The 27,084-nt window shown below is 31.3% G+C and overlaps 1 protein-coding gene across 4 annotated transcripts in view; it reads right to left on the reverse strand.

Annotated features, from left to right (window-relative positions):
* The window catches only part of LOC145279738 (protein YIPF1-like), a 148,011-nt gene that overhangs the window by 15,403 nt on the left and 105,524 nt on the right, over window positions 1–27,084 (reverse strand). For 2 of the 4 annotated variants that reach the window (XM_080131033.1, XM_080131034.1), the window contains exons 3-5: window positions 11,837–11,964; window positions 6,656–6,682; window positions 3,702–3,870 (exon numbers count right to left, since the gene is read on the reverse strand). In XM_080131033.1, the coding sequence (XP_079987159.1) occupies window positions 3,702–3,870; window positions 6,656–6,682; window positions 11,837–11,964 (324 nt within the window). The remainder of the gene's footprint in view (window positions 1–3,701; window positions 3,871–6,655; window positions 6,683–11,836; window positions 11,965–27,084) is intronic. The other 2 variants (XM_080131036.1, XM_080131035.1) reach the window with 1 other exon arrangement.

Genomic DNA, 27,084 nt, shown 5'->3' on the forward strand with positions numbered 1-27,084 from the left:
CATGGTTACATACAGCTAGCCCTCAATACACGGTTACATACAGCTAGCCCTCAATACACGGTTACATACAGCTAGCCCTCAATACACGGTTATACACAGTTAGCCCTAAACCAGCCCTTGATACAAGGTCAGATACCACTCATCCTCCATACATGGCTAAACACAATTGGCACTCAATACACAGCTAGGCATAACTAGCTCTTCACATTCTTGTTGATTTTCAAACAAAAAAATGTCTTAACTCATAATTATCTCATCCATAAAATGATGACATCAACCAAAAAAAATCTGACTGTTTTGCAATTAAAACTTTTTCATAACATCACGATTCTAACTCTGAAATAGTCCGGTTCTAGACACGGTCACATCAAGTTTACTTCTCTTGCCAAAATAGCTTGTAATCTAAAACAAAAAAAAAACAAGAAATTGACAGCACCTACATGACATTCATAGTATTAGGATAACTTCTTAACTTAGATGTGTCCTCTTTGCTGCTAAACACTACCTGTTTTCCATAATTCATCATTCTTATCATATCCATTCCTCTTGTATTGAAAATCATACTCGAAAACCACAAATTCATAGACAAGTATCATTTGTTCAACACAAAATAAAAGCTATCGAGATTGCAAAAAAAAAAAAAGAAAAAAAGACATTCAATTGTTTGGTATCAAAAATGAAAAATAAGATGGTGGGTTTTTCTTTTAGATTTTATTGTAGTTATTGCAAAAAATTCGATTCATTATTCTTTTTTTAATGACATATTAAACAATTAGTTTTAGAAGAAGATTATTTGTGTAAAAAGGGGGAGTTTATTACTCCTCCTGAAGGGAGAGGGGGGGTTAGCATTCAACAAAATTATTTCACTCCAGACCACAAATTGTTTTAAGAATAATTAAAAGCATTATTTCAACCAATTCAAACAAAGATCCGTAAAAAGTTTTAAAAAATTCTTCAAGCAGAAAAATCTAAGCAATCTTAAATGATATTTAATGGTCAAATCCATAGATGTAGTTATGTTTAAATGCAGAGTAAGCTGCCTAATGGCTTAAATAATCGTACTCATCCTTATTGAAAGAGACAGTGCTTAGTATGCTGTATTTCCAGGAATGACTGCATGTGAATTGTCAGGACAATGAATTGATTTGTGTTATACGAATGCTTTATTTTTTCAATCAATCACTGGTATTTTCATTTCAATGTTAGCAGACATAATTTTACCATGCAAGCTTTTGGTTTGGTGATCAGCATCTCATCCAATTTGCTAATCAGCATCTATTGTAAGCTTGCTGCAATAGTCTGTAATTTTTGAAAATGGTATTCATTGAAGACTTATAAACCTTGTTATGTCACATTCATTAAAAACTAGTTGCTTTGTCTTACCTGTGAAGGTGGTATTTTTGGAAGACTTTTGTCCACCATCCTTCACATTAGTTAAAAGGCTTGTTGCTTTTCTAGTCTGTGAATTCAGTGTATAAACAGTATCTTGATCCAGAGTTATTTACCAGCAGCTATTTCAGTTTAAAAAAACTACAAAAATGTATTTTTATACATGGCTAAGTATGGAATTCTGTAGAACAGCCATCAATCTATTTATAGTGAAATGGTTTGAAAAAGTTGAATATGTCATTTCATTGCCATTAAAAAAATGGAGTCTTTTCAATCTATCAAGCTCAGCTAACCGTTTTTTTTTTTGGTTTTTTTTTTGCATTTGATTTTCTTCTGGCATTTCTTAGCTCCATAACATGAAAACTAATGGCTTATGAAACTATGAATGTGTTTTTGACTAAAATTTGGAGGCTCGTGTTGCTTGTTGGAGATGTTTTCTCAAGAAGTAAATGACAAACACCTTTTTGGTTGGATTACGAGGTCACATAAGGTAATGTTTCTAGACATTTCCAAAGGTCAGCTAATTAGAATTGAAGCCATTATGTAAAATGAGAAAATTAAAAAAAAAATTTTTTTTATTACATTTTCACCCCAAACAAGGCACATTGCCACTTTGTTGAAGGGGGCTACTATCAGGGACATAAGCATCAGGTGTGTAGGAAGTTGGGCAGCAAGATGTCGGTTCATGTTGCACTTGAACTTCTGCATGTCAGTGCAGTCGGGGAAGCAGGGACCCGGAAGGGAATTCCAAAGTCTAGCTGTTCTGGGGAAGAAACTACTGAAGTAAAAGGCTCTCTTGCATCTAGGGATCTCTACTGTGAAGGGTGGGATTTAGCTGCTTGTTGGGTTTGTTGGGGGTATTTACGTCGTGGGGGCACAAGTGCTTGCAGTTTGTCAGAGCATTCTCCGTTAAAGTACTTGTAGAACAGGCAGAGGGATGCAACATTTCGTCGATGGGACAAAGGCTGAAGTTTAGCTGACAGTTCAGGACATATTAGATTGGCGACTCTCTTTTGAACCTTGTCTAAGAGCGAGAGACTAGTGGCAGATGCACCAGCCCAAGTATGACAACAATACTCCATACATGGGCGAATGGTGGCCTTATATAGGTACTTTCAGGCGTTAATAGCTTTCTAGCATGGTAGAGAGAACCCACTTTCTTCGCAGCGGCCCTGGCATTGTTCTCAATGTAATTATTCCAACTCATGTTTCCTGTGAACGTTAGGCCGAGGAGTTTAAAAGTACTTTCAGATAAAAAGTCATTGGCCATTGCTATTGGTGGTAGAGAAGGTTTCTTATAAAAGTAATCACAATAATTAAATTTCCTATCAGCCATACTTCAACCAATACATCTGCCAGTAATAGCAGTATTTATTACAAATGCTCTGAACTGAACAACTGTGCAAGGAATTGATAATATCAGCATGAAATGGGAAGTAATGGCCCCCTACAAGCAATGTCACTGGTGGATTCTGGATGTTTACTGCTTCTTCTGACAAGATCAATGTATAATACTTAAAGTTTATTAAGAAATAGGCATGTTACAGACGTAACAATCCCAAAGAATATAATTATTAACATGATGTCTAGTCACATGAATGAGCAACAGTTGGTTGTAGGCTTAAGTATATCAAAGAGTTAAAGTGATAATGATTCCTCCATTCTGAGAGCAAGAATAATCAATATTAGTGGTACATAGTGATTCATCAAAGTCCAGAAATCTTGGACCCAATTCAGACACACTGTATGACACTTTTCTCTAAACAAGTCATCTAGATAGAAAGTTTCAATAGTATTACCACAAAGGAGTATGCAGCACAGAAGACCAAACCCAAAGTTGCCACATGTGTGATCCTGAGATCAAGGTTGAATCTTGTGTAGGTGAAACACAGTGGGCTCTGCTCACCAGTCATGGACATTTTGGACTCTATATATACAGGCATAATTCTACAACTTAAGCATTCAATTCAGTGATCAACCTTCCACCCAATCTATTAATGTTCATTGTAAGCACCCTGCTTGCTGCAATAGGCAGTGTCCATCACAGGTGGTGTGAATTGAAGACTTGTTACTTTTGATCAGTCATTCATGATGTTCATTAAAGGATGGTTGCTTTTCCTACTTGTGAAGTCAGGATATAATTGTTATTTAATGCCGTTTCTGTTGCTGAGAATGCATTAATTTCAGGGAACTGATTGAATTCATTTTTCAATACTAAATAATTTGTAAGTCTTATTTGCAACAAGTTATCATAAACTACTAATTATTAATTCTAAAAATAAGAATTATCTGAAGAAATAAATGTCTCTTACCATACAAGTCTGGATTTGGTCGAATTTGTGTTTTCAGAAAGTTTTTTCGGGGATTTGGAGTCATGGAGCCCATAATGCGCCAAAACACTTGATTAGAATCCACATCAAAAAAATGTTGGTAATATTCAAATCTCCAAAATGGGTGTACCCTTTTATCATCTCTGAGCAACTAAAATATAGAAGTTGACAACAACACATGACTAATAATGTCTATCAGGTGAAAGAATAGCAAAAAGCAGGAAAAAATCCACAGGAAAATAGGGAAAAGATAGAAATGTTGGCCGAAAGAAAAACTACCATCAGAATCGGTTAATATTTGGGTCGAAAGCAGGTATATATTTTTTTAAACCACCAATGTGATCAAAAGGACAAAATAGAACCAAGGAAATAAAATAGCAAACAGTAAAGAAACGGGAGAATTAAAAAGCAAAGGTTTTTTGTAAGTGTAAAAGTTTTTTTTAAATTATCCAATGGTACACTGTTTTCATATTCACCATTTGACTCCCCGAGAATTACATCTAGGTGACAAAATGAAAGTAAGCATTAAATTGAAAGTAATTTATCATAACGAAAGTTAAATAAAAAAGAGAATTGGTTTTTAATGCATATTAGTTTTACTTAAGTATTGATTAAAAATGAGTTATGAAACATTTTTAATGAAACTTACTTTCATGTAAGGTAGAAAAGTTCAAATTATGTATTACTCATTAATAGCTACAAGAATTACTTCCACTTTGTCACCTAATGTGTTAACAAGTAACCTGAAAATATTAACCACATATACACTAACACCAGATTACTTAGAAGTGGTAATTTTCCAAAATAAAAACACCCTGCAGATTATGATAGTCAACAAAATGAATAATAATTTTTTAAAAATTAAAGAATTTTATTCTTTGGTCCACAGCCCAGTGCTGGTCTGCAGCCTAGTAATTAGGGAAGCTGATTTAAACCATTTATCAAAACAATATAATTACATTAATAAAAATGTATTGTATATTAATTTTGAAAATTGTAAACTCCATTTACAATAATAATAATAATAAATAGCTGTTTATAGAAAGGTAACAGTGATTAGATTCAAATTCAATTTAATAAGCAGATTTCATAATAGATCATTTGAATTTACAAAATATGGTAGTTTATATAGGATATCTTTATGATTATTTGTTTTATGAAGAAAATGTTTATTGGATTATAAATGATATTTAATAATCACACTTTTGTTGTCAAATATTAAAATATGTTTAATAGCAAAGAAGGCAAAATTATATCTAAAATGAGGATAGCTATCAGTTTTGAAAATCATTTTGCAAATAAAAATTACAAAAATTGAACAGATTTCATGAAAAATATAAAATAATTACAGAAATTTTATTTTTGCTAATGTTTACCAGTAAAAATACTTTAAATAAAATCACTTCATTGATTTTTTTTTCTTATAAATTCTTTGGAATACTTAAAGCATGAAAAATCCAGATTATAAAAAAACAAATAAAAATAAAAAAAAATCAAAAAAAAAATCAATTCAATTTTTAATTGGGATTCAGTTTTTATGCAATTTTATTGCCTTCCCTACTTGATTCTTTGATTGATTTTTAATAATTTTTTTTAAATTTGAATAAAATAAAATATGCATCAAGTACACTTGAAAGCCAAATCACAACGTGATATTATTTTCTAATATTACATTGTGATTTGGTTTTCAAGTGCACTTGATGTACATTTTATTTTATTCAAATTAAATCAATGTTTCTATAATGGAACTCACACACTTGGCGTTAATCTCACGTTGCCAACGCACAGTTCCAACATTTCAAAATACAACCGCTGAGATACAACTTTTCGTCAACTTTACAACATGGCAAGAAAGAAGAGAAAAAAGAAAAAAAAGAAACAAAACATACTGAGGATGGAGTTTGGCTCCAAAATATATTTAAATTATAAATTTCAAACAAGTAAAATATTTTTTTTTTCCTTAATATTATGTAGTGATTTGGCTTTCAAGTACACTGGATGCATATTTTATTTTATTAAAATTAAATCAACGTTTCTATAATGGAACTCATACCCTTGACATATTTAAAATTTTTATAAAGATAAATAATTTTTTTTTTACCATGAAAAAATGCTGCACTTCTTGATGCTTTAATCACATGATTTGATATTGTATTAGGATTTGCTTAGTCTAATATAATATATAGATTTTTCATCGTTTTATTAAATTATTCTATTATCATCCTCTAAATGCTTATATAAACATTGTGCTGATAAATCAATTAAGAACTGCATTTATTTTTTCATTTACATATTTTAATTATCATTTTCATGTTAACAATCATAAGAAGCATAATAAAAGACACCAAAAACATTTGATATGATTAAACTATCAAGTAATAAAGCAAACATTAAAAAAAAATGGTTTGTGTTTTGTTACATATTATGCAAGGCAATATGCTTTGAGTGTTCACTGCAGAAACGATTTGCTATATTGCAAAAGGTGAATTAGCCCCCATGTATGAAAGTAGATATTGCATTGGTTAAGTTTTTAGTCATGTGACGAGTTACAGTTTAAAAGTTTAGAAAGGAAAAACATGTAATGTAAGATTCTATTAGATAGGGGCATTTAAACCTCTGTAGCAGATTATGTAGACAAAAGCAACTCAGATAATGATAAGTTGAGAAATATGTTTGAAGATTAAGCTGTCTTTATGAACATCAGCTATCTGTTTGAGAGAAAAGTATCCAAACCATATTGTCACCCTGATCTGAGAATCAAGCATACATATATAGATACATATCTTTTGATTAGGTACATATTTATTTGAAGGCACAAATGATAAAAATTAAAATCAATAAACCATTATTTTGAAAATTCTGTTTTAGACAAAAAAAAAGGGGAAAAGGGAATCAAAAGAAAAGCCTGGGAATAAAAACAAAACAAAAACAGCTACCTTTTCTGAATCCGTTTTCTCTTCTTTCTGTAAAGAATTAGTCATTAGAAATGAATAAAACTTGGCTAATGAACAACATTTAAATTCTGTTACTTTTTTCTTTCTTTTTTTTTTTAGATGCATCCTCACATCACTATTTTGTTCAATGAATTAGTCCTCGTGCGAAAGCACAGGACACAAAATGTTTTAAATAATAATAGAATAACAATAACAAAGTCTTTCACTAGCGAGGACTACTATTGAGCGTAACCAGTTATACAGCCCTTTTGAAATTTTCATCTCTATTTTTTTTCCGTTATCTACTGAATATTTTTTATGAAACCTATATGAAATATGTTCCTTATTAAATTGTAAAGATTTTCTATTCTGAAAGAAGTTTTTAAAAAATTAATCTAAAAAAGTTATTTTAAAGTTTTTGTTAAAAAAAATCAGATTTTCTCATTATTCAGACATGTATGACAAAGAGAGTTGCAAAAAAGAGTTGTGGTGTGAGGAGAATTACAAACTGAAACAGAGAGAATATTCAGACCTGTAATAATACAAAGAGGGGGTTGCAAAAATGAGTTGTGGTGAGAGAAATACAATCTGAAATAGAGAGTAGGAGAGTTTTTATAAATACATACAAAATCACATTCATCTTTTTTAAATCCAAATTAATAAATTAAATAAAATATAATCTTAAAAAGATAGGATACAAGTTAGAAAAGCATTTCATCCAAGGCATGAAAATTGTTAAACAAAATGTTTTTACTATAGGCTTTAAAAATAAAGGTACAAGATTCAATTTGAAATTTATTTATCTTCAAAGTGCACTTTTATACATTTTACAAAGTAAGGTATTAAATTTGCATACCTTACTTTGTAAAATTTATAAAAGTACACTTTGAAGATAAATAAATTTCAAATTGAATCTTGTACCTTTATTTTTAAAACCTATAGTAAAAACATTTTGTTTAATAATTTTCATGCCTTGAATGAAATGCTTTTCTAACTTGTATTTAAACATGCACATGTATTGATATTGTTGAATAGACATTTCTCTGCGTTTGATGAAACAGTATTCAAACTCAATGTTAGAAAAATAACTTAATATTTTTTATCCAGACACTTTTATCTTCGTATATCTAATCTGCTTTGAAGGGTGATCTCATCTTGTTTAATTTCTTGTTTGCCCATTTGTGTGTGACATCCAGGCACAAGGCCATCAATCTCAAGTGCTCTTCTAACATTTCATAATAATATAAATTGATAGAGTTTTATTGAAAAAAAAAAAAAAATTATTTTTTAAATGTCTTATTACTAACAAATAAAATTGGCAATTCTGATTTTGCATCTTACTGTACTATTTCAATACTTTTACAATTAAAATAAATGCAACTATTGCATTTTTTAGTTAGTCTGTCACACTTGTTTAGAATGAATGAATATTGTAAAAATATGACCATTCAGTTTGCATGTTTATTGATAAAAATGCTATTTCAAACTAGCGTGACAGAACCTTTTATGGAAATGTAGATTGACAGACATTTCGGTTTATTGCAGGTATGATTGCTATGTTATGTTGTATTTTGTAAGTGTTTTTGCAATGTGGTGAGTATTGTTAGTAAATTAGATAATCACAAAGATCACAAATTGATAAAAATTAAAATTTATTTAATGGAATTTTAAAAACTTAATTTTTATTCAAAGAAAATGACTTTTTTATTTTCTATTAATTTTATTTTTATAATTTTATAAACATTTTAATAATATTGCTTGTCCAGTATCTACAAGTATTCTACAAATATTGTCCTGAAGAATGGACACTTGTTTCCTGTATCTTAATGTTTTGGATTTTTTTTGTTACAAAGGACTTATCACGGCCTGGAGGCCACTCGAGGATAAGGGTTAATGAGTTTACAGTAGTCAAAGGGAACATGTCATAGTAATCATTAGTAGTGGAAATTTAGTAAATTGGATTACTTAAGGGAATAGCCCATCAAGAATTTGTTTACATTGGACTTGAAGACAGCCATATTGTAGTCAGTTGAAAAGCAGGAAAATGGAACAGAGTTCCACAGGTATGCAGTTCTAAGAAAGAAGCTTTGTTCATAGAATTTACATTTAGGTTTAGGCACAGATAAATAGTGGGGGAATAAATAGGTCATATGTTAGAAAGAATACTGATTATGATATACATAGAGAATTCTGTTTAATACTGGGACCATATAGAATATAATGAGTCCCTTAGTCTCAGCATTAGCAAATATTTTTGTCGGCTATTATTGGGGCATATTATTTAACTCTGTTCCTAAGTCTAGTGTATATGTCAACTTTTACTATGGAAGTTGAAAAAGATAATTGCCTTCTGTTTTTAGATGTTTTTATTAAAATATCTAAAGCAGAGAAGGATGGGTCCTAATTAGTGTTTATCAAAAGTTCATATTTATGAGTTGTTATCTGAATTGGTGCTCTGTTGCACAAAAAAAAAAAAAAAAGATTCTAGAAAATTGGGTTTAATTTACATCTTAGTGCTCTGAATCCTCATGATTTGTTCTCCCAACAGATTTCATGAAGAATTGGACAAAATAAAGGAAATTCTTACTAGTAGTAGCTATCTGAACGATCTAATTTTGGATTGAATCAAGAAAAAAAGTTCTGGAATTTGAGTCTTCCATATCTTTTGGCCTTCCCAAGGTATCCATTATATTTTAAACTACTTTAGATAAATGGTATTAGTTAGAAGCTCAGCAAGGAAATCACTAAGAGTGTAACTGGTGGATTTTTTCTGTTGCTTTAGGTTTGATTTTTAGGACAAAATTTGCTTTTTAGTCTTTCTCCAATAATAGTCTGCTTTAGATAAAAAATAATGCTGTATATGAATTGCCAGTGCAATGTTGATTACATTTGAATACCTGAATAAACCAGCATATTTCATTAAACATTAGATAGAGTAAAACTAGTTTATTATGTCACACGTCTCCAACAACTTTGGAATCTTCCATTGTTCTGCATTTAGCTGATGATGATTGTTGTGCCAAAAAGTATAAAATAGAGTGATTTCAGGTCTTGCATGATATCCATTCTATCTCATTTGAAAATCTTGTGAACAGCACTTTGGAAGATCTCTAATGTTTGTCAAGTTAAAGGGTTCCCTCCTTTTTTTTCTTTAAAATCAATTTTTAAATTTTAATATTTTTATATTATTTATCTTAAAAACGCTTATTCTCGCCATTTCATCAGCAATTTAAGTTCCCATTTTTGCTCCTTCTCGTTAAATTATATACTTTGTTTACCAATGATCATCTCCTGATGAGATGTTGGTGAGTAGAGCTCTCAAGAATAATTTTCCACATTTTTCTATTTTAAACTATTAACAAATATTGTACCCAAAAAACACACACATATACATGAAGAGTTTGAATTTAAAATGCTATCTATTCAATTTCTTCTAATTGTGAAAATAGATTATAGAACAAACATTTGAAATAGAATACTTCAAGTTTGCTTGAATTGAAAGTTAGAAAATTTATCAGATATCGCTTTTTTTTAAAAACACACACACACACACGCTATTTGAACAAATACATTATTTCCTAAACAAATGAGTTAGCAAACTTAGTTAATCCTTTCTATTTGAACAAAAAAATTTTGTTTACATATTTTACAAACAAGGATTAAATTGTTGACCTAAAATTCCTATTCATTCACTATTACTACTTCTACATATTTTGTGTTTCCAAAATATACACACTTCTTTTATACTTGGTTATTGGATCAATTCCAGTAGAAAACCATTTGAAAAATCAATAACGTTTCTAACTTGAACGTGTGTGTGCATGTTCAGGAATAGAGATGAAATTCAAACTTTAGTAAATTATAGCTAGTCAATAGTTCTATTCACTTGCCTCCCCATGAGGGCAGAGTCAGATACAACATTGATTTTTAATGTAAGGAAAATCCAGCTTCCCAAAAAGGGGCACTTTGGATTGGAGCAAAAATAAAAGACCAGACTAATTTATACTTCACAGACTAAAAAGAAAAAAGATAAAATGTAATATCAGAACAAATACTACACTTTTCTATGTTTATTTGCAGAAAATATTAAAAAATTATATTTTAAACAAGTTGCTCCTAGCCAAAAAGTCAAGAAACTTTTTCTAGTCAATAGTTATTGTTATTATTAATCCAGAGTCACTGCTAGTGTATTTCTATACAGTGTATCTCTGGCAGTGAAGCAGAATGCCGAACTGATTTTGATCCCTCACCTTTACGGGGTCCGTTACTAGAATGCGAATGGCTTGCACTCATAATGGAAGCAGTCTTGGATCACAGTGCCTGGTCAGCTAGTGTTTGGGATGTGGTGAACTTGTTGGAAAGAACCAGCATACCTGGCCCATGGTGAATGCAACAACCATGACTATGATCATGACATATACCTCTCCAAGTATGTTAGTAGAACAAGGTTAGTATTGTTATTCAACCCATAACTACAGGAGATCAGGAGATTAATATCTTTTCTAAGATTGAAAGAGAACATGATGGTTCAGGCTAGATCTTGAACTCTGTTTATTCAATAACTTTGTTCTGTTTAACTAGAACTACTATAAAAATTGGTCAATCTAACAAATATTTAGAAAGAAAAAATCTACACAAAATAAAGAAGACTGATATTTTAAAATATCGCTCTATATATAAATGTCAATGTGTGTATATGCATTTCCTATAGAAAGGTTAGAGAATTTACATAAAATCTGTAAGTGTATTCTTATGTAAACAATGGAAGTGGTTCCGAATTTTCAAGTGTACCCCTTAGAAGAGTTACGAAGTCTGAATCCTCCTTAAAACTTCAAAAATATCCTATTTTGATAAAATCTAAATCATATGTATAAATTTTCTTGGAGAGACAATGAAAATAGTCCAGAATTTCTACATGACCTCTATGTGTTGAAAGTCTATGTGGTGTTATGAGCATAGTGAAAAAGAACACAGTAGTGTTTTTCATTCGATCTTGAGTAATGTAGGGTTACTGCTTTATATTTCCAAAAGAGACAAGATCTTGGTAATTATTTTGTGCAATTCTTCATAAAGTTACTAATAGCATAGAAATAATAAAATAAAATAATGTGAGGTTCAAAAAAGTTAAATTTTATATTCCATCAAATAAAAAATAAAAAAGATGAAGAAAAAATGTTTAATAACCTCTGTTTTGTCTCCGCCTTCTTCATCATCAGATTCTGCCGAATGTGGAAAATTGGAGAATGTATGCGTGTGTCCTTTTTCCAGATCCAAGTCATCTTTCATTCGATTTGTTATACTGTGATCAATATCTGAGAGAAGAAAGAAAAGAAACTCAAATATTTTTTTTTCTTTAAAATCATCAAATTTAAAATTTAAATGTAAAGTTTTAAAAGGAAAAAAAAAATTTTTTTTGTTTATTGATTATGAGCAATTAATGAACACATTATTCAAGTGAATTAATGAAGAGAAAAGAGGGGAAAATCATTTAGGACTAAAACTTTCAGAAAGAAAAATCAATATTGCATTTAATGTATTTACAAATGATCATGAAATGGAAAACATTAGAAATAGAAATGAAAATTGGGAGGGGGGATTAACAAAAATTGATAGAATTCAAATGAAATTTAATCATTTTAAATGATTAAATTATCTTTTTTCTCTACTTTAGTTGTTTTTCTTCTTTCAGTTTTATACAAAAAATAAAAAAACAACTTCCCTTTTACTAAATGTTCAGTATAAATAAAAACTGATGAAATGATATACGTAGGTTCTCTCTCTCTCTCTCTCTCTCTATTTAAAAAGCATTAATAGAACGGCAAGACTGAGGAAATGCTTGCATTTTATTCTATTAAAATTCATCAATTTCAATTAAAAAAAAAGAGCACATTCGATAAAACTATAGGTTGATGTAAATTTCTATATATTTGTATGTACAGAATTCACTCCTAAACTAATTATTCTTATGAATTTTGGAACAAAGTTGCTATGCATAAGAGTGGGTAATATAGGTTATACAGTAGAACTCCAGGATATGGTGGCCCTAGAATACGGTTTTTTTTTTCCCAGATTATGATGTAGAATACAATTTTTTCCACCAGCCCCTGGTTACGGTATTTGCCTTGCCTTACAGTGTTATTTATAATGTTATTTGATTATACATGTGTATTATATATTGTGCTGTATTTTGTTACTAATTTTTAATGCTGTATCCAGGGGTTCTACTGTATTTAGTTTAATTTAGCTTCATGCAAAAAAGACAAAGAGAAAATGAAAGCCTTTTATGAAAATTCAAATACTTTCAATTTTTATGAAATTTTAACAATCAGTATTAAACATTGATTAATAAATATTCCCAAAATTCCAGTTTATTTGATGTATTTTAAAGGGTTTTTAGGAGGCATAATGTAGACACAATCTCTAATTTGAAAATTTAAATATTTTAGATTTGTATTAAATTTGATCCATAGTCATCAGACAACAATTGAACAAGATTCCCTTAATTTCAATTTCTTCTTAAGTTTATTTAATTTGTATCATTTTGATTATCTGCATTTCTATTCTTATCTTGATTGCTATTCACACAATGTTTCGGCCGACATAATCCAACATTTTTAAGTGTATCTTGTCAAACTGATCAAAGATTACATGGGCCGAACGTTGTGAAAGTAAGACTAAAGATGGGAACAATAGCCTGAATAATACAAATAATACAAATGATTAATACATCTACAAAATTCAGAAACCTTTAAGCTTAGCCTTAAATTTGAGACATTTTTTAAAATCAAAATTATGTAATGAATGTTGATCAAAATTAGAACAAGGATTATAGACATAAGGTTTATCATCATTATATTTTATTTTTTAATCTTTGTAAGGGACATAAAGTGCTGCAAATTTGTTTTGTTCAGGGAATTGATTTTACCCATCCTGGGACGGATATTTTTCTAATCTATCTATATATCTATAAAAGTGAACATGTCTGTGTATGTGTGTGTCTGTCTGTGTGTGTGTGTACATTTCCCTATGCAATAACTCTGTCAATTTTAAGTCTACAGACGTGAAATTTGATATACAGGATACTGAGATTTGGGAAAATCTTTGTAATCTATTTTCGGCCAGAAATTTGGCTGTTAAAGGGTCAAAGTTCAACGATTTGACCTTTGAGAACTCTACCAAACTCCTCCGCCAATTTTGGGTCTAAACACTTGAAATTTTAGATATAGGATCATTGGACATGGATCTAACTTAACTTGATTTGAGCCCAAAACAATAAATTATAAGGGGTCATAATAGGGGTCAAAGTTAAAAAAATTGACCGCTTTTTTTTTCTGCTCAACATACACCTCCAAACACCTGGACAACGCCGGACTGAAATGCTAGTGGAAGTGTCTGTCTGTATGTATGTCTGTGTACGTTTCCCTACATAATAACTGCCAACTTTCAGTCTACAAACTCGAAATTTGATATACAGGATAGTTGTGACACTTACGTCACCCGCATGTCTGCACCGTGAGCCTGTCTCATAGTGAGATTTGGAAAAATCTTTGTAATCTTTTCGGCCAGAAATCTGGCTGTTAAAGGGTCAAAGTTCAACGATTTGACCTTTGAGAACTCTACCAAACTCCTCCGCCAATTTTGGGTCCAAACACTTGAAATTTTAGATATAGGTTCCTTAGATATGGATCTAATTTAATAACTTGATTTAAGCCCAAAACAATAAATGTTAAGGGGTCATAATAGGGGTCAAAGTTTTAAAAAAATTTGACCTCTGCAGTCTCTACCAAATTACTAAAGACAATTTCTGGTCTAAACATTTTAAATTTTACATAAAGGGTATTCAGAGATAGGGAAAGCTTTTTAATCGGTTTGGGTCGAAAATTCGAGCTACAAAATATATAAATCTATGTATGTATGTTTGCATGTCTGCCTAAAACTTTCGACAAAGGCGACAGATTTTCACAAGATCAGTGTCGTTTTGAAGCTCGACCCTTCAGACAAAAAATACCAAAAAATTGGCTAAAGACATTAATTTCTTCACCCTCAACTAGACACTTTTCTACAGGGAGAGGTTGCTTTTTTCGCCGATATTTTTGAGAGTCATTCTCTCTTTTCGATTGTTTAGCCTTAATTTAAACCAACGTCACTTCAGGTTTGGTGGTGGTCATAACAGCAAAGACATCACGTTTTTTTCACGTCCTTTTCCTCATTTTTGGCAGAAAGAATGAATAATAATCAATTAATAAAGACACATCTCTATTTATGCTGAACATCTACAGAAGTAGATGTTCAGCATAAATAGAGATGCTCTGATATTATTGTAGCTCTTTTGTTAAAACTGCAAAAATATTTATCTAAGCTAAAAGGGACGCCCACCGTAGCCCTGCTGTAAAGTATGCTTAAACATATTTTAATTCTTGCAAATTTCGTATATATTATTAAAGAGTTAATGTTCTATCGATTTTTATATATTATAAATTTGCGATTTCAAAAATAAAAAAAATATATCTATATGACTTGGGTTCATTAGCTTGAATCGAAATCGAATCCCAAACTTTATATATAACTTTAGTTCCTTCAGCTATAATCGAAATCGAAACCAAAAATTATGAAAAATTCTTGATAAAATTATTTATAAAAGAAAAATAAATTACTAAGATGCCATCAGCTAAAATCGAAACCAAGACTTATGAAGAATTCTTGATAAAATTATTTTTAAAAAATAGATTATTGGAGTGCCATTAACTATAATCGAAACCGAAACCAAAGCTTATGAGGAATTCTTGGTAAAATTATTTATAAAAAAAACAGATGACTTAAGTGCCATCAGCTATAATCGAAACCGAAACCAAAATTATGAAGAATTCTTAATAAAATTATTTATAAAAAAATTAAATGACTTGAATGCCATCAGCTATAATTGAAACTGAAACCAAAACTTATGAAGAATTCTTGGTAAAATTATTTATGACAAGAAATGGAAGTACATAACAGTTAAACGACTTGGATGTAAGCATGACACAGAAAATAACACACACGCTATCATATATATAGATTATAAATTTTTAAAAAATACTGTAACTAAATTAAACTGTTAATATCACATTCCTGAAGACGGGTGCCTTATAGAAAAGACTACTGTAAAATTACTGGTTCTTTGGTTTTTGAGCACAAAGGAATCATATATTCGCTTTTTGCCTTTAAGCATTAATTCAATGCAAAAATTACCTTCTTTCCATCAGCATCAAAAGTATTATCGAATTTCGGAGCACCATAATACGAAAAACAAGTTAGCCATTTTAATCTTTTGTCAATAGTTGAAAAAGAATGTGACCCTTCAAAATTTGAAAAAAATTTGGAAGCATTTAAGCTGTTGGATAAAAAGTAATTTCTAACTTTAAAATTCTTAGTAAACTATGTGAAATATGAAACTCAAACTGGCAAATCCTTGAATAGATGATTATGTTTTTATAAACAGTATACAGTACATTTGTTGATACTTTAAGATACTAGCATATCCATATGTAAATATTATGAGATAATCTGATAATGCTTCCCAATAAAATTGTCAATTGCATGTTTCCTTTTCTCTTGTTAAGAGAAAAGACAGGGTTGGGATGTTGGTGTAATGCATTTGTAATTTCATGTGAGCACCAGAGAAAATTCCATTGTGCAATCAAAATGAAGGTAAGTAAAGATGAAGACAAAAGGATGCGGATTCAGTAGATATGCGAGAAAGATAAGTGGAACCCTCACCCCCATCCATTTGCATTTGTATGTCGTAATCTTTTTCCTCATTCTTATCCACTTTCTCTTCCTGATTATGGAACTTGATACATTAACGTAAGTTGCATCGGGTCTTAAACTGAAAAGGGGGAGAATGGTGAATGATGGACAATGAAGCCACAAAGAAACAGAAGATGCGAAAAGGCTTCTATTTATAGGAAGTTGATAGGTTATTACTTCACAATGAAATGGCTTAGAATTGTACGCATTTATGTGAAGAGAGTTGCAATTGTAAATTGGAAGGAGAAATAGACAACTGCTATTATGATGGAAATTGTGGAAAGACGAAAAAAGAGGAGGAACGAGTTATGGAGAGGTGATATATATTCTGAGATCAAAGAAAAGGATAGTCTGGTGTGATGAAACTAATATAGTATTGAATGAGTGTGTGTGGAATTGAATGACGTTGAAAATAAAATGGACAATAGTCATATTTTTTTTCTTTTTACAAAAAAGTCACCATTTATTAAGGCCCTGAGGCCACTCGAGGATAAGTAATGAGTAGTCAATGGGACAATATCGTAGTAATCGTTAGTAGTGGAAATTTGGTAAATTGGATTACTTAAGGGGACGGCTCATCAAGAACTTGTTTATGTTGGACTTGAAGACCATATTGCAGTCAGTTGGAAAGCAGAGAAATGAAGAAAGTTCCACGGGTGTGCAGTTCTAAGAAAGAAGCTTTATTCATGAAATCTACATTTAGGTTGAGGCACAGATAAAGAATAGGGGAAATTAGTGATAGTGGTTTCAGCTAGATGAGTGTTTTTCATGAAAGTTTGGCAGGGGGGAGCATAGGTTGGAGCTCAGACGAGCACTTACCATGAAAATAACAATAAAGTAGAGACAGTCTTGCAACGTCTCTTCTGTGAGAAAGAGGTTGTAGGGAAGAGAAAAGGGCATGCCCTGCTAGACTATGAAGTCTATTTTGAACTCTGTCAAGGCAAGATAAGATCTTTCTAGCAGTTCCTGGATCCTTAGACGTACTTTGCTCTTATACAAATAGAGAATTGCATCAGCAGTGAGATATCTACTGGAGTGGTAGAATGATTTCACCATTTTTCCAGCGACCTTAGCAACAGATGTGATGTACATGTTCCATTTCATATCAGGATTAAAAGTCAAACCCAGAAGCTTGTCAAACATAGAGCCTCCCCAAGATGAGAGCCATTCATTTCAATTGATGTTAAACGTGGTCAAATTGGATGCAGATTTTTTAAAAAGTTAATATCAGCTACTGTATACATTTTAAATGAATACTACGATTTTGAGTACAAAGAAGATTCAAAGGGTGGTGCAGAAATAGTTCTTAACTAACATTTGATGGATGAGTTTGGATTGGAATTGAGGATTGTTTTAGTGCAATCAGAGAGAAATGAGGCCAACACACTGATGAGGATGAGAAAGAGGAATAAAAAGAGAACAATTTAATATGTTGCACTCAGGAAGCAGAGACAAAAACTTCTGCATGTATATAGAACAGAAAATACAGCAATGACAAAAAATAATATTTGCCATATTACGGAAATCCACAGATAAATATAGCAAACATTCATGCAAAAAGGCTCATCCAACATAGGAAAGAGTTCACATAGCTGATGCAAAAGTTTCCACATTAATAAAGATGATTATTGGTGGAAACCCAAGAAGGAAAGATAAAAAAATAACTATGTACAGGTGCATGCAGGGGTGTGGGGGGCACCATTCAAGTGTTAACTACATAAACCAATTTAACTAGAAATAGTTTTTCTAAATTACATCAATAACAATGTAAACACAGTAGAAAAAACTCATGCTGGTGAGAAAAGGAATTAAAATATTTTGAAATATGACATAGAAAGAATAAAAAATGAAAAGATAGAAGAGCAAAGCAAACCAAACCTCAAATATTAATTATAAAACATCAAAAACGCAAACAATTTAGCACAGGATTTAATAATTTTATGATATAGGCGAGTCTTTTACCAAACTTTAGACCGAAATTGGTTACTAGACAATTAAAGCAGGAATGAATGACCAATGGTCCAAATGTTGGAAGTGACAAGTATCAGAAGTTAAGATGATGAAAAGCTTTTATAGATTGAAATATGCATAGTTTTAACTTGTCTATAAAAGAAAAGTGTGTTTCACCATGAGTCAAGGTCAATCACAAAAGAAACCAAAACTTAGACAAACAATATAGATACTACAAGCGGTAGACGTGGATGGGAAAAGGTTGCCAGCTTTTTAGGTTGTCTTTCTTTCTGTTCAACAGTGACGGCTATGCACTTTGAGTAGGATAAGAATTCTATAATTTTGGTAAAAATGTCTCGTGTTTTGTCCAGGATCATGATCCTGCTATGAGACATCTCCAAAAACACTCCACCATTCTCCATCTAACGAAAGGTATGTGTCCTAACCAGGATAACCAGAAACATAAGTTACCAAAAGAAAGCCTTCATCTTGGACCAAGAAAAATTATCATACACAAAAAATACTGAATTTTTACATTTAAATCTTTAAAAAGGTTTTATGACTGCATGTTGGTAACCAATACTCAGAATTGTTACATCTTCAATTCCCTCAAGGAGTAAGGTTTTATGAATAAGGTATTTAAATTTTTAGATTGCTTTCTGGTAGTTAAGGGATCTATATTAGGTATGGACAAACTGTTTGACTAAAGCAGATACACACCAACATTGAACATTTTATGAGTAATTTAAAACTATGTATTTAACATAATTGTAACAGTTTATATAAAGCAGACAGCATAAAATTAAAGAAGAAATAATCGAAATATGGAAAAATCATTAACAAATATGGGGAAAAATCAGTCTGTATCTTTGACAAAAGTTTCATTGAGCATCATGAATAGTCGAGTAATGAGTGAGCTTGCATCAGACTTCGGACTATTTTCCATCAATACACAGCTTTACAATTAATGAGTTGAGGTTGAAAAAATAAATTACTTTGCAATTCTCTGCTAATAGTTATGTTATATATGTTCACAGATTATACTTCTTTACAACTCTATAAAAACAAAATCAGTTACATTTTGCTTCCATTTGAAATCTGCAGCAATTAAATTAAACCGATTTATTATAATTGTCCAATTAATTGAATTGTTTTGCAAAAAAGATGCAACAAACAACTGAAAATGTGGTTCTCTCTCCTGTGAAAGTGAATTTTGCACTCGTGTGAGGCCGAAAAATCTACAGCCTTCACTGGTGGATTCAAGAGTAGATTGCAATTGCATCTGAGCAAAATCAAAATAATCAAACTTGATCTGTTGTGATATAGGACCATTGTCAAATTGATGGGAGCTGGCTCAATACACACTAAATGATAACTATGACGAATTATTATCAAATAATTATTAAATTATTATCAAATAATTGTTAAATCTCAACTCAACAAATGAAATTCTTCAGAAAGCACATTCATTTATTTTTTTAAAAGATAAAGGTTTTAAACAGTCTATTATTTGCTAACTTATTTCTATACTTATAAAGAATGAAATGCTTACAAAAGGCAAAAAAATCAGTTGGAATCAATAATAAAAGTAAAAATTTTCCCAAATCAAAAACGTATAACAGATTGCCTTGTCTGCTATGTTCAGTTACAAAAGAAAAATGAGGGCATACGACTTCAAAGCTGTCCATTGACATTGTCTATCCTTAGCCAAAAAGGAAAGGAAATCAGCTCATATTGAAAGTAGCAATTATATTCAAAAGTCTTCTTTGTTATCTTTCTAAATTGAAGAGCTCTACAATTTATTAAACAAGAGGAGAATGTGTGTGTGTATGTGTGTGTGTACTGGCACATATATTCACACACACTCACATGTATGAATGAAGTTCAGAGAAATTCTGCAATTATTAACCAACAGAGTGTTACCACTGTCAACTGAAGGAAGAGTCTATCAGTCATGTGTGATAATGTATGGAAGTAAATCCTGGCCAATAAGGGTTGAGGACATGAGTTGCATGGAGATAAATGACAGGGAAATTATACGATGGATGTATAATGTAACTCTTAAAGATTTGATGACCTCAGAGGAAGATTAACTCTAGACAGAATAGGAAGAACAAGAGATTGGTTTTAGTATAGGCACGTCGAAAGAATGGATGAAAATTCTTTGGTTATTTAGATGTAGAACAGTTAAAGTAGCAGAGTCAGTTAACAAGGGACGATCAAGGAAAATATGGAAGTTTTAAGAATAGACTTGTGAAAAAGAGGAATAAATAAATGAATAAGTGCAGTACACTATCGCATTATATTGAAATACTACATCAATGATTTTTATAATAATATCCAATTTTGTCCAATATATGTAACAAATATAATTTTCTGGACACAACCATTTTGCATCTTTGACAAAAGTCTGATTGAGTTCTGAGGATATTCCAGCAGTAAGAGAGCTGGTATCAACCCAGACTTTAGACTCACTTTAATTTTTTGTTAACTTTTATTGATGTCAACATCATCTTACTTTCGTATACATCTATCTTCAGCGATTTGTAGTTTTGTTATGTGTGTATGCATGCACATACACATAAACATACAGGGACATGCATTGTCCTCTTGTTCAATAAATTGTAGAGCTCTTTAATTCAGAAAGATAACAAAGAAGACTTTTGAATATAATTGCTACTTTCAATATGAGCTGATTTCCTTCCCCTTTGGCTAAGAATAGACAATGCCAATGGACAGCTTTGAAGTTGTGTTCATCCCCCTCCCTCATTTTTCTTTTGTAACTGAACATAGCAGACAAGGCAATCTGTTATACATTTTTGATTTGGGGAAATTTTTACCTAGATTATTGATTCCAACTGATTTTTTGCCTTTTGTCTTTTGTAAAAATCTAATTCTTTATAAGTTTGGAAATAAGTTAGCAATAATAGACTATATAAAAACTTTTATCTTTAAAAAAAAACAAAAAAAAAACATAAATGTTCTTTCTGAAGAATTTTACTTGTATTGAGTTGAGATTTAACAATTATTTGATAACAGATAAAATTAATTTCCTAAACAGAGGCGTTTCACATCACTTATGAAATTTTAAATCAAGATATAATTATACTAAATCGAATGTCTAGAATCCTTATTTTAACTTTGATCAAAATCCATTACATGAATTTGAGTCTAGAAACATACCTAACACACACACACACACACACACACACACACACACACACACACACACACACACACACACACACACACACACACACACACACAGAGAGAGGAATAGTTATTTAATTTGGTGTTACAAGACCCACAAATTTTATTTTAATGATTTCCTAGAAAATTTTATGGGTCTCTATACCTCAATCTATTTTACAATTCCCAAAACAGGTCTCGGTTTATAGGACGATACATAAAGTGATTGAGGTGGAGAAAAAAAAACTAACATTTTAAAAAATAAGAAAATAGATTTTTTTCAATTTATTCAGGAGAAAAAGTATAAATATAATTACTTCTAGGAAAAGATCATGTGATCAGAATTCAAGAATATTAATCCAAAGAGAAAGTGTTGAACAAAAAAAAAACAAAAAAAAAATTGGAGGAAATATTGCAAAAACGGAAAGTAATTTCATGCTGACAAAGATTTGTTAATTAAGCTAACTTTTGGGATAAGATCTATAGCAATTCCAAATTAAAATTTCTTCATAAATTATATTCTTAAAGCTACAGAGCTTTAGAAAAAAATACATTCCCTAAAACAACTGTAATTATCCTGAATCACTAAAATTAATAGACCAAATTGATCATTGTATCCCTGGAATGCATAGATAAGATTTTAATGAACTCTTTTAGATTTTTATGTTGTCTCTAACGAAACATTGTTAAAAGAAAGACAAAACTTCCCAGCATTTTAACTGAGGTTAAAGCGCAGTATCACTTCTTGACCGAAGCAATTTTTATTTTTGTCCAATTCAGGATGTCCTTTTTGGGGGAAGTAGAATATTCACCCTGTTAAAATGGCACCTCATCTTTAATTTGAAGTTAATGAAGAGGCAAGTAAATAAAGACAATAACAATTACATTTTTCATCAACTTTTACAAGGATTAAATGATGATATCTGATTGAGAGACTCATATTATTTGAAGGTTAAATAATTTTATATTATTTTTGAATTCTTTAATCATTTTGTTTTTGCTGGGGGTAGGGTATCCTAACAGATACTAGACATTCTGATCAAGAGATTTTTTTTCTTTTCAAATTCTAACTGTCCTTTGAAGTGCAGATTAGAATCCTAAAAGATCTCTCAGTTGGAGTGTTTGAAATAGCAGGTGAAAGTCTGGCATCTAATATATTTTTAAGTAGGGATGCCAATTTACACATGCAATTACCTATGTCATCATTAAAGTGAACAAAATATCTATTTTATTAACTTATTTCTTGAATCCTTGATTTTGTGTATGCACTTTTTACAAATGAAAACCACAAAAATCTTACACAAAATGTTTTTAAAGTTTACACAAAGAAGCTAGTTTGGTGAAATCTGGGTAGTAAATTTCTGTTCTTACTTGAATTCTTACCGGCTCTGCATATATTAGACATTTCTTATTTCTGCTTTTCTCTAATTTAGTCATTTGTCAGTAAGTTGTCCAATATAGCCTTAATTTACACTAACCTTATCATTCAACTTATGACTACCACTTGTTTTATAATCTAAATAATTAGAAGTTTTTGATAAGAAAAAAAAATAGAAAACATGCATTTTACTGCACATACTAAGAGTAACATTGAACATTTTTGAAATTCAAAATATTTGAAAATACTAATTTATTAATTTTTATTTATTGCGGACTATTACCCTCATCTTAGTTGTTGTTTCACGACGTTCCAGCCAACTATTCCTCTGGCCTTTGTCAGGTGGTAACCACGACGGGATAGGAACTCCGAATCTCCTAACTGCATTCTCAGCAATTACTGCCATCCATAGTTGTTGTCGTCTCACTACATTTTGACCAAGTAAGCCTCTGGGTAGGATTGAAACCGCTATCTTCAGACAATTCTCATCTGGAACTGTAGAGATTCAACGTCTCTATCCACTGCGCCACGGGCCCTGAACAACTATGGATGGCAGTAATTGCTGACAATGCAGCTAGGAGATTCAAAGTTCCTATCCCGTCGCGGTTACCACCTGACGAAGGCCAAAAGAATAGTTGGCCGAAACGTTGTGAAACAACAACTAAAAACATGAGGATAATAATCCACAATAAATAAAAATTGATAAATAATACTCATCTCAATAATGAAGTCCAATTAAATGATATATATATACTAATTTCTTATCCTTAAAACCTTTTTCTTTTCTTAATGAGTCACCACTTATCACTCTACCCCCCAAAAAACGAAAAGAAAGATTAATGAAATGGATAGATTGACAGTTAAATGATGATGAATATTATGTGAGAATGAAAAATCTCTACACTCAAAAAAATAGCCAACCCAGAAAACAACAATTCTTCCTCTTTCATTAAAAACAATGCTCACAGAATGTGTAGATTAAGAGGACAAAATAGGGTACAAACAAGAGTTAAGACGTTTCTGAATTTTTGAGATGAGAATTGGTTATTCGTATTATTTGGATTCATCAGACTACTGTTCTCATCTTGAGTGTCATTTTCACAATGTTTCAGTTGATGTAACCTTCGACTTTCTTCAGGTGTATCTTGTTGAACTCAGAAATGTTTCTGTCGAACTCGAGAATTTGGACGGAATTTTGAGCGCAACCCTTTATTTACTTCATGGGGGTAGCATGCTCTTGTTCCATCAGCCATGACTGGATAGAGGTCCTAAGTAATTGTATTTTTTGGTCGCCCACACTGAGGATTGAACCCTCAATCTTTAGGAGAATATCCCTTTTTACAATTAATTTTTCCAAGTACTCTAACCACTACGCCATGGGTCCTTGTGGACTCTCATCTGAAGAAGGTTGGAGGTTACATCGACTGAAACTTTGTGAAAATCACACTCAAGATGAAAATAGTAGTCTGATGATGAATCCAAGTAATAAGAGTTACAAGTTTGATAAAATTAAACTTAAGATCCACTTTCTATTCTCTAATTTATTTAAATATATACAACTGTAAATTACACAGTATTATTTCACTTTCATCTGTGTTAGAGTTAACTCTTTTGGGTTCATCATCACTTTATTAATAATATCTTTGCCTGCTATGGACATAGTTGTCTTTTACGAGTGATCAGCCATTTTACTCAGGTGTATTTAGTATATTCCATGTTGTAATATAATAGATTAAAAAATATATTTTGAAAACGGACATTAACTCAGTTTGAAGATAAAACAACAATAAAAAGGAAATACTTCTACATCAGACTTAAATCACCCTTTCATTACATTTGCGGGAGTCCATGGTTTTAAATTGAGAGTAACAAGTGATAATAGGCATACTATTAATGGAGGAACAAAACTATTATTATAGAATGGTTAACAAGTAAATAGAACATTATCACATTAACAAACAAACCTGTACTAACATAAAAACATTATTAAAGATTTGACTTCTGTCCAACACATGCCTGCATATAAAATGGATGTTAAACCGAATCTGATGATGATGATGATGATGATGATGATGATGATGATATCTGTAATCAAAATTATCAGATTTCTCACAAAATAAGCCATATTCTTAAAGCATTACCATCATCATCAGTTTAACATACATTTTACATGTTGACATATGTTGGACAACTTTTAGAAAATAACTTTCAAACTAACCTAGTCAGGTCTTTATCTCTCTTTCTTTCAAATTCACTTTTATCACGTCTTCCTATTCTTTCCTTGGTTTTCTCTGTAAACTGACCCTGCTACCTCAACTGTTCTATATCTGTTAACCAAAGAATTCTCATCCAATCTTTCAACATTACCATACTATCCAAGTCTCTTGTTCTTCATACAGTTCCTTATATACTGTCCAGATTTAATCTTTCACTTAAGTCATCAGATTTAAGCCTGTGTTTAAGACTCCCATTACACATCCTTCATATCATTTTCATATCCTTTTTCTCCATGCAATGCATGTCCTCAATTCTCACTAACCAGGCTTAACTTTCATACATCATCACACTACATGCATATGAGCGATAATGGTAATGTTCTGCTCATTAGAAATTGCAGGAATTCCCTGAACTTGCTCTATCCTCTCATAATCAAAGTTACGCCTGTTATTTCCAGTGCCTGAATGGAATCACCAAAGTATATATGATTTGAACTTTGTTCTCTTCAAATTCCTGTCATGTTAATACCTGCACTGTGGAAAAGGTTAAGTACATTTCTTTTTGATCTTTTGTCAGATGTTTCTTTGCATTACATATTAAAAAAAAACCTCAGTTAAACCACGTTTTCCTTTTCTTTTGATTGTTTTCGTATCCTTGCATCAAAAATACATATTTGTTTAAAAATTATTCCATTTTGTCTATTTCTTTTTATTGATTCTCTTCTGCCTCTGATCTCATTGAGAGAATTCTGAAAAAGGAACCTTTTTTTTTTTTTACTTGTAGTTCGCATATATGTCATAAGTTCCTAACAATCTATAAACCTGACTTGCTCAACTCCTTTCTTGCCTTTGTCTATTTCTCTTCTTGTCCTTTTTGCTACCAGATCAAGTCATCATCATCAAGTGGTGTCTTGCCTGGTACATGCATTGATGGCTATGGCTCTCCATCTATCTATCTCTCTCGAGGCATTCATGAATTCATTGTTGCTCATCATTTTTTATGTTGCCCAGGTATTCAGGCTGTCAACATTTCTCGCTGTCATCCTCTGCTTCTTTTACCCACAATTTTTCCCATCAAACTAATCTGTTCTATTCTGTAAACAGGACCCATGAATCTCATTTGTCTTTTTCATACTGTTCTTATTAGAGACCTTTTTGTATTTGCCATTTCTAATACCTCCTGGTTTGTTTTCTTTTCTGTTCAGGATATCCTCAAAATTCTCCTCAGGAATCACGTTTCAGTTGCCTCTAGTCTCTTCCTCATGCTGTTGGTGATTGTCCAGCACTCACAATTTTATAATATAACACATCAAACATACATTAGGAGTATTCTGAATTTGGTGTCTATTTTAATGTTTCTGTTGGTCATGATTAAAGACAATCTCTTGAGGATGACTTTGTATTTCAGTAGTGCACCTTCCATCAGATGTGATCGAGTAGCCTAGATATTTGAATTTATCAACTGCCACCAGATACATATTCTTAAAGATTCTTTTTATTCTAAAACATTGAGCACCATTGTCTTATTTTTATTTTAATACTACTGTTACTATCTATTTACACTCTAAGATAAATTGCAATATTTTGGACTGGTAATGGGGTATGATCCCACACAGTCGGACGATTCTATTTATAAACGATGCTGCTAAGAACTGACAAATCAAATTAATTCACGTTCTGCTACCAACCAATCAGAAACCTGAATTGCTTCATAAATATTAAACCTTTTCTGGAGCAATTTCACATGTTCTTTTCCCGGGTTTCGACACGGTAAGAATATTTTGTTCTGTGGAACTGTCTACTACAAACAAGTCACCTCCCAGGACTTGTGTGTAACAGCGAACCATCTGAAACTGTTCTGAAAGTCAAAATGGCTTACACTTCTAGAAAAACCAAACTGTCTTTAATAAGTA

The sequence above is a fragment of the Euprymna scolopes genome, chromosome 7 (genome assembly GCF_053919585.1).
Source record: "Euprymna scolopes isolate OS-2025 chromosome 7, ASM5391958v1, whole genome shotgun sequence".
Lineage (NCBI taxonomy): Eukaryota > Metazoa > Mollusca > Cephalopoda > Sepiida > Sepiolidae > Euprymna > Euprymna scolopes.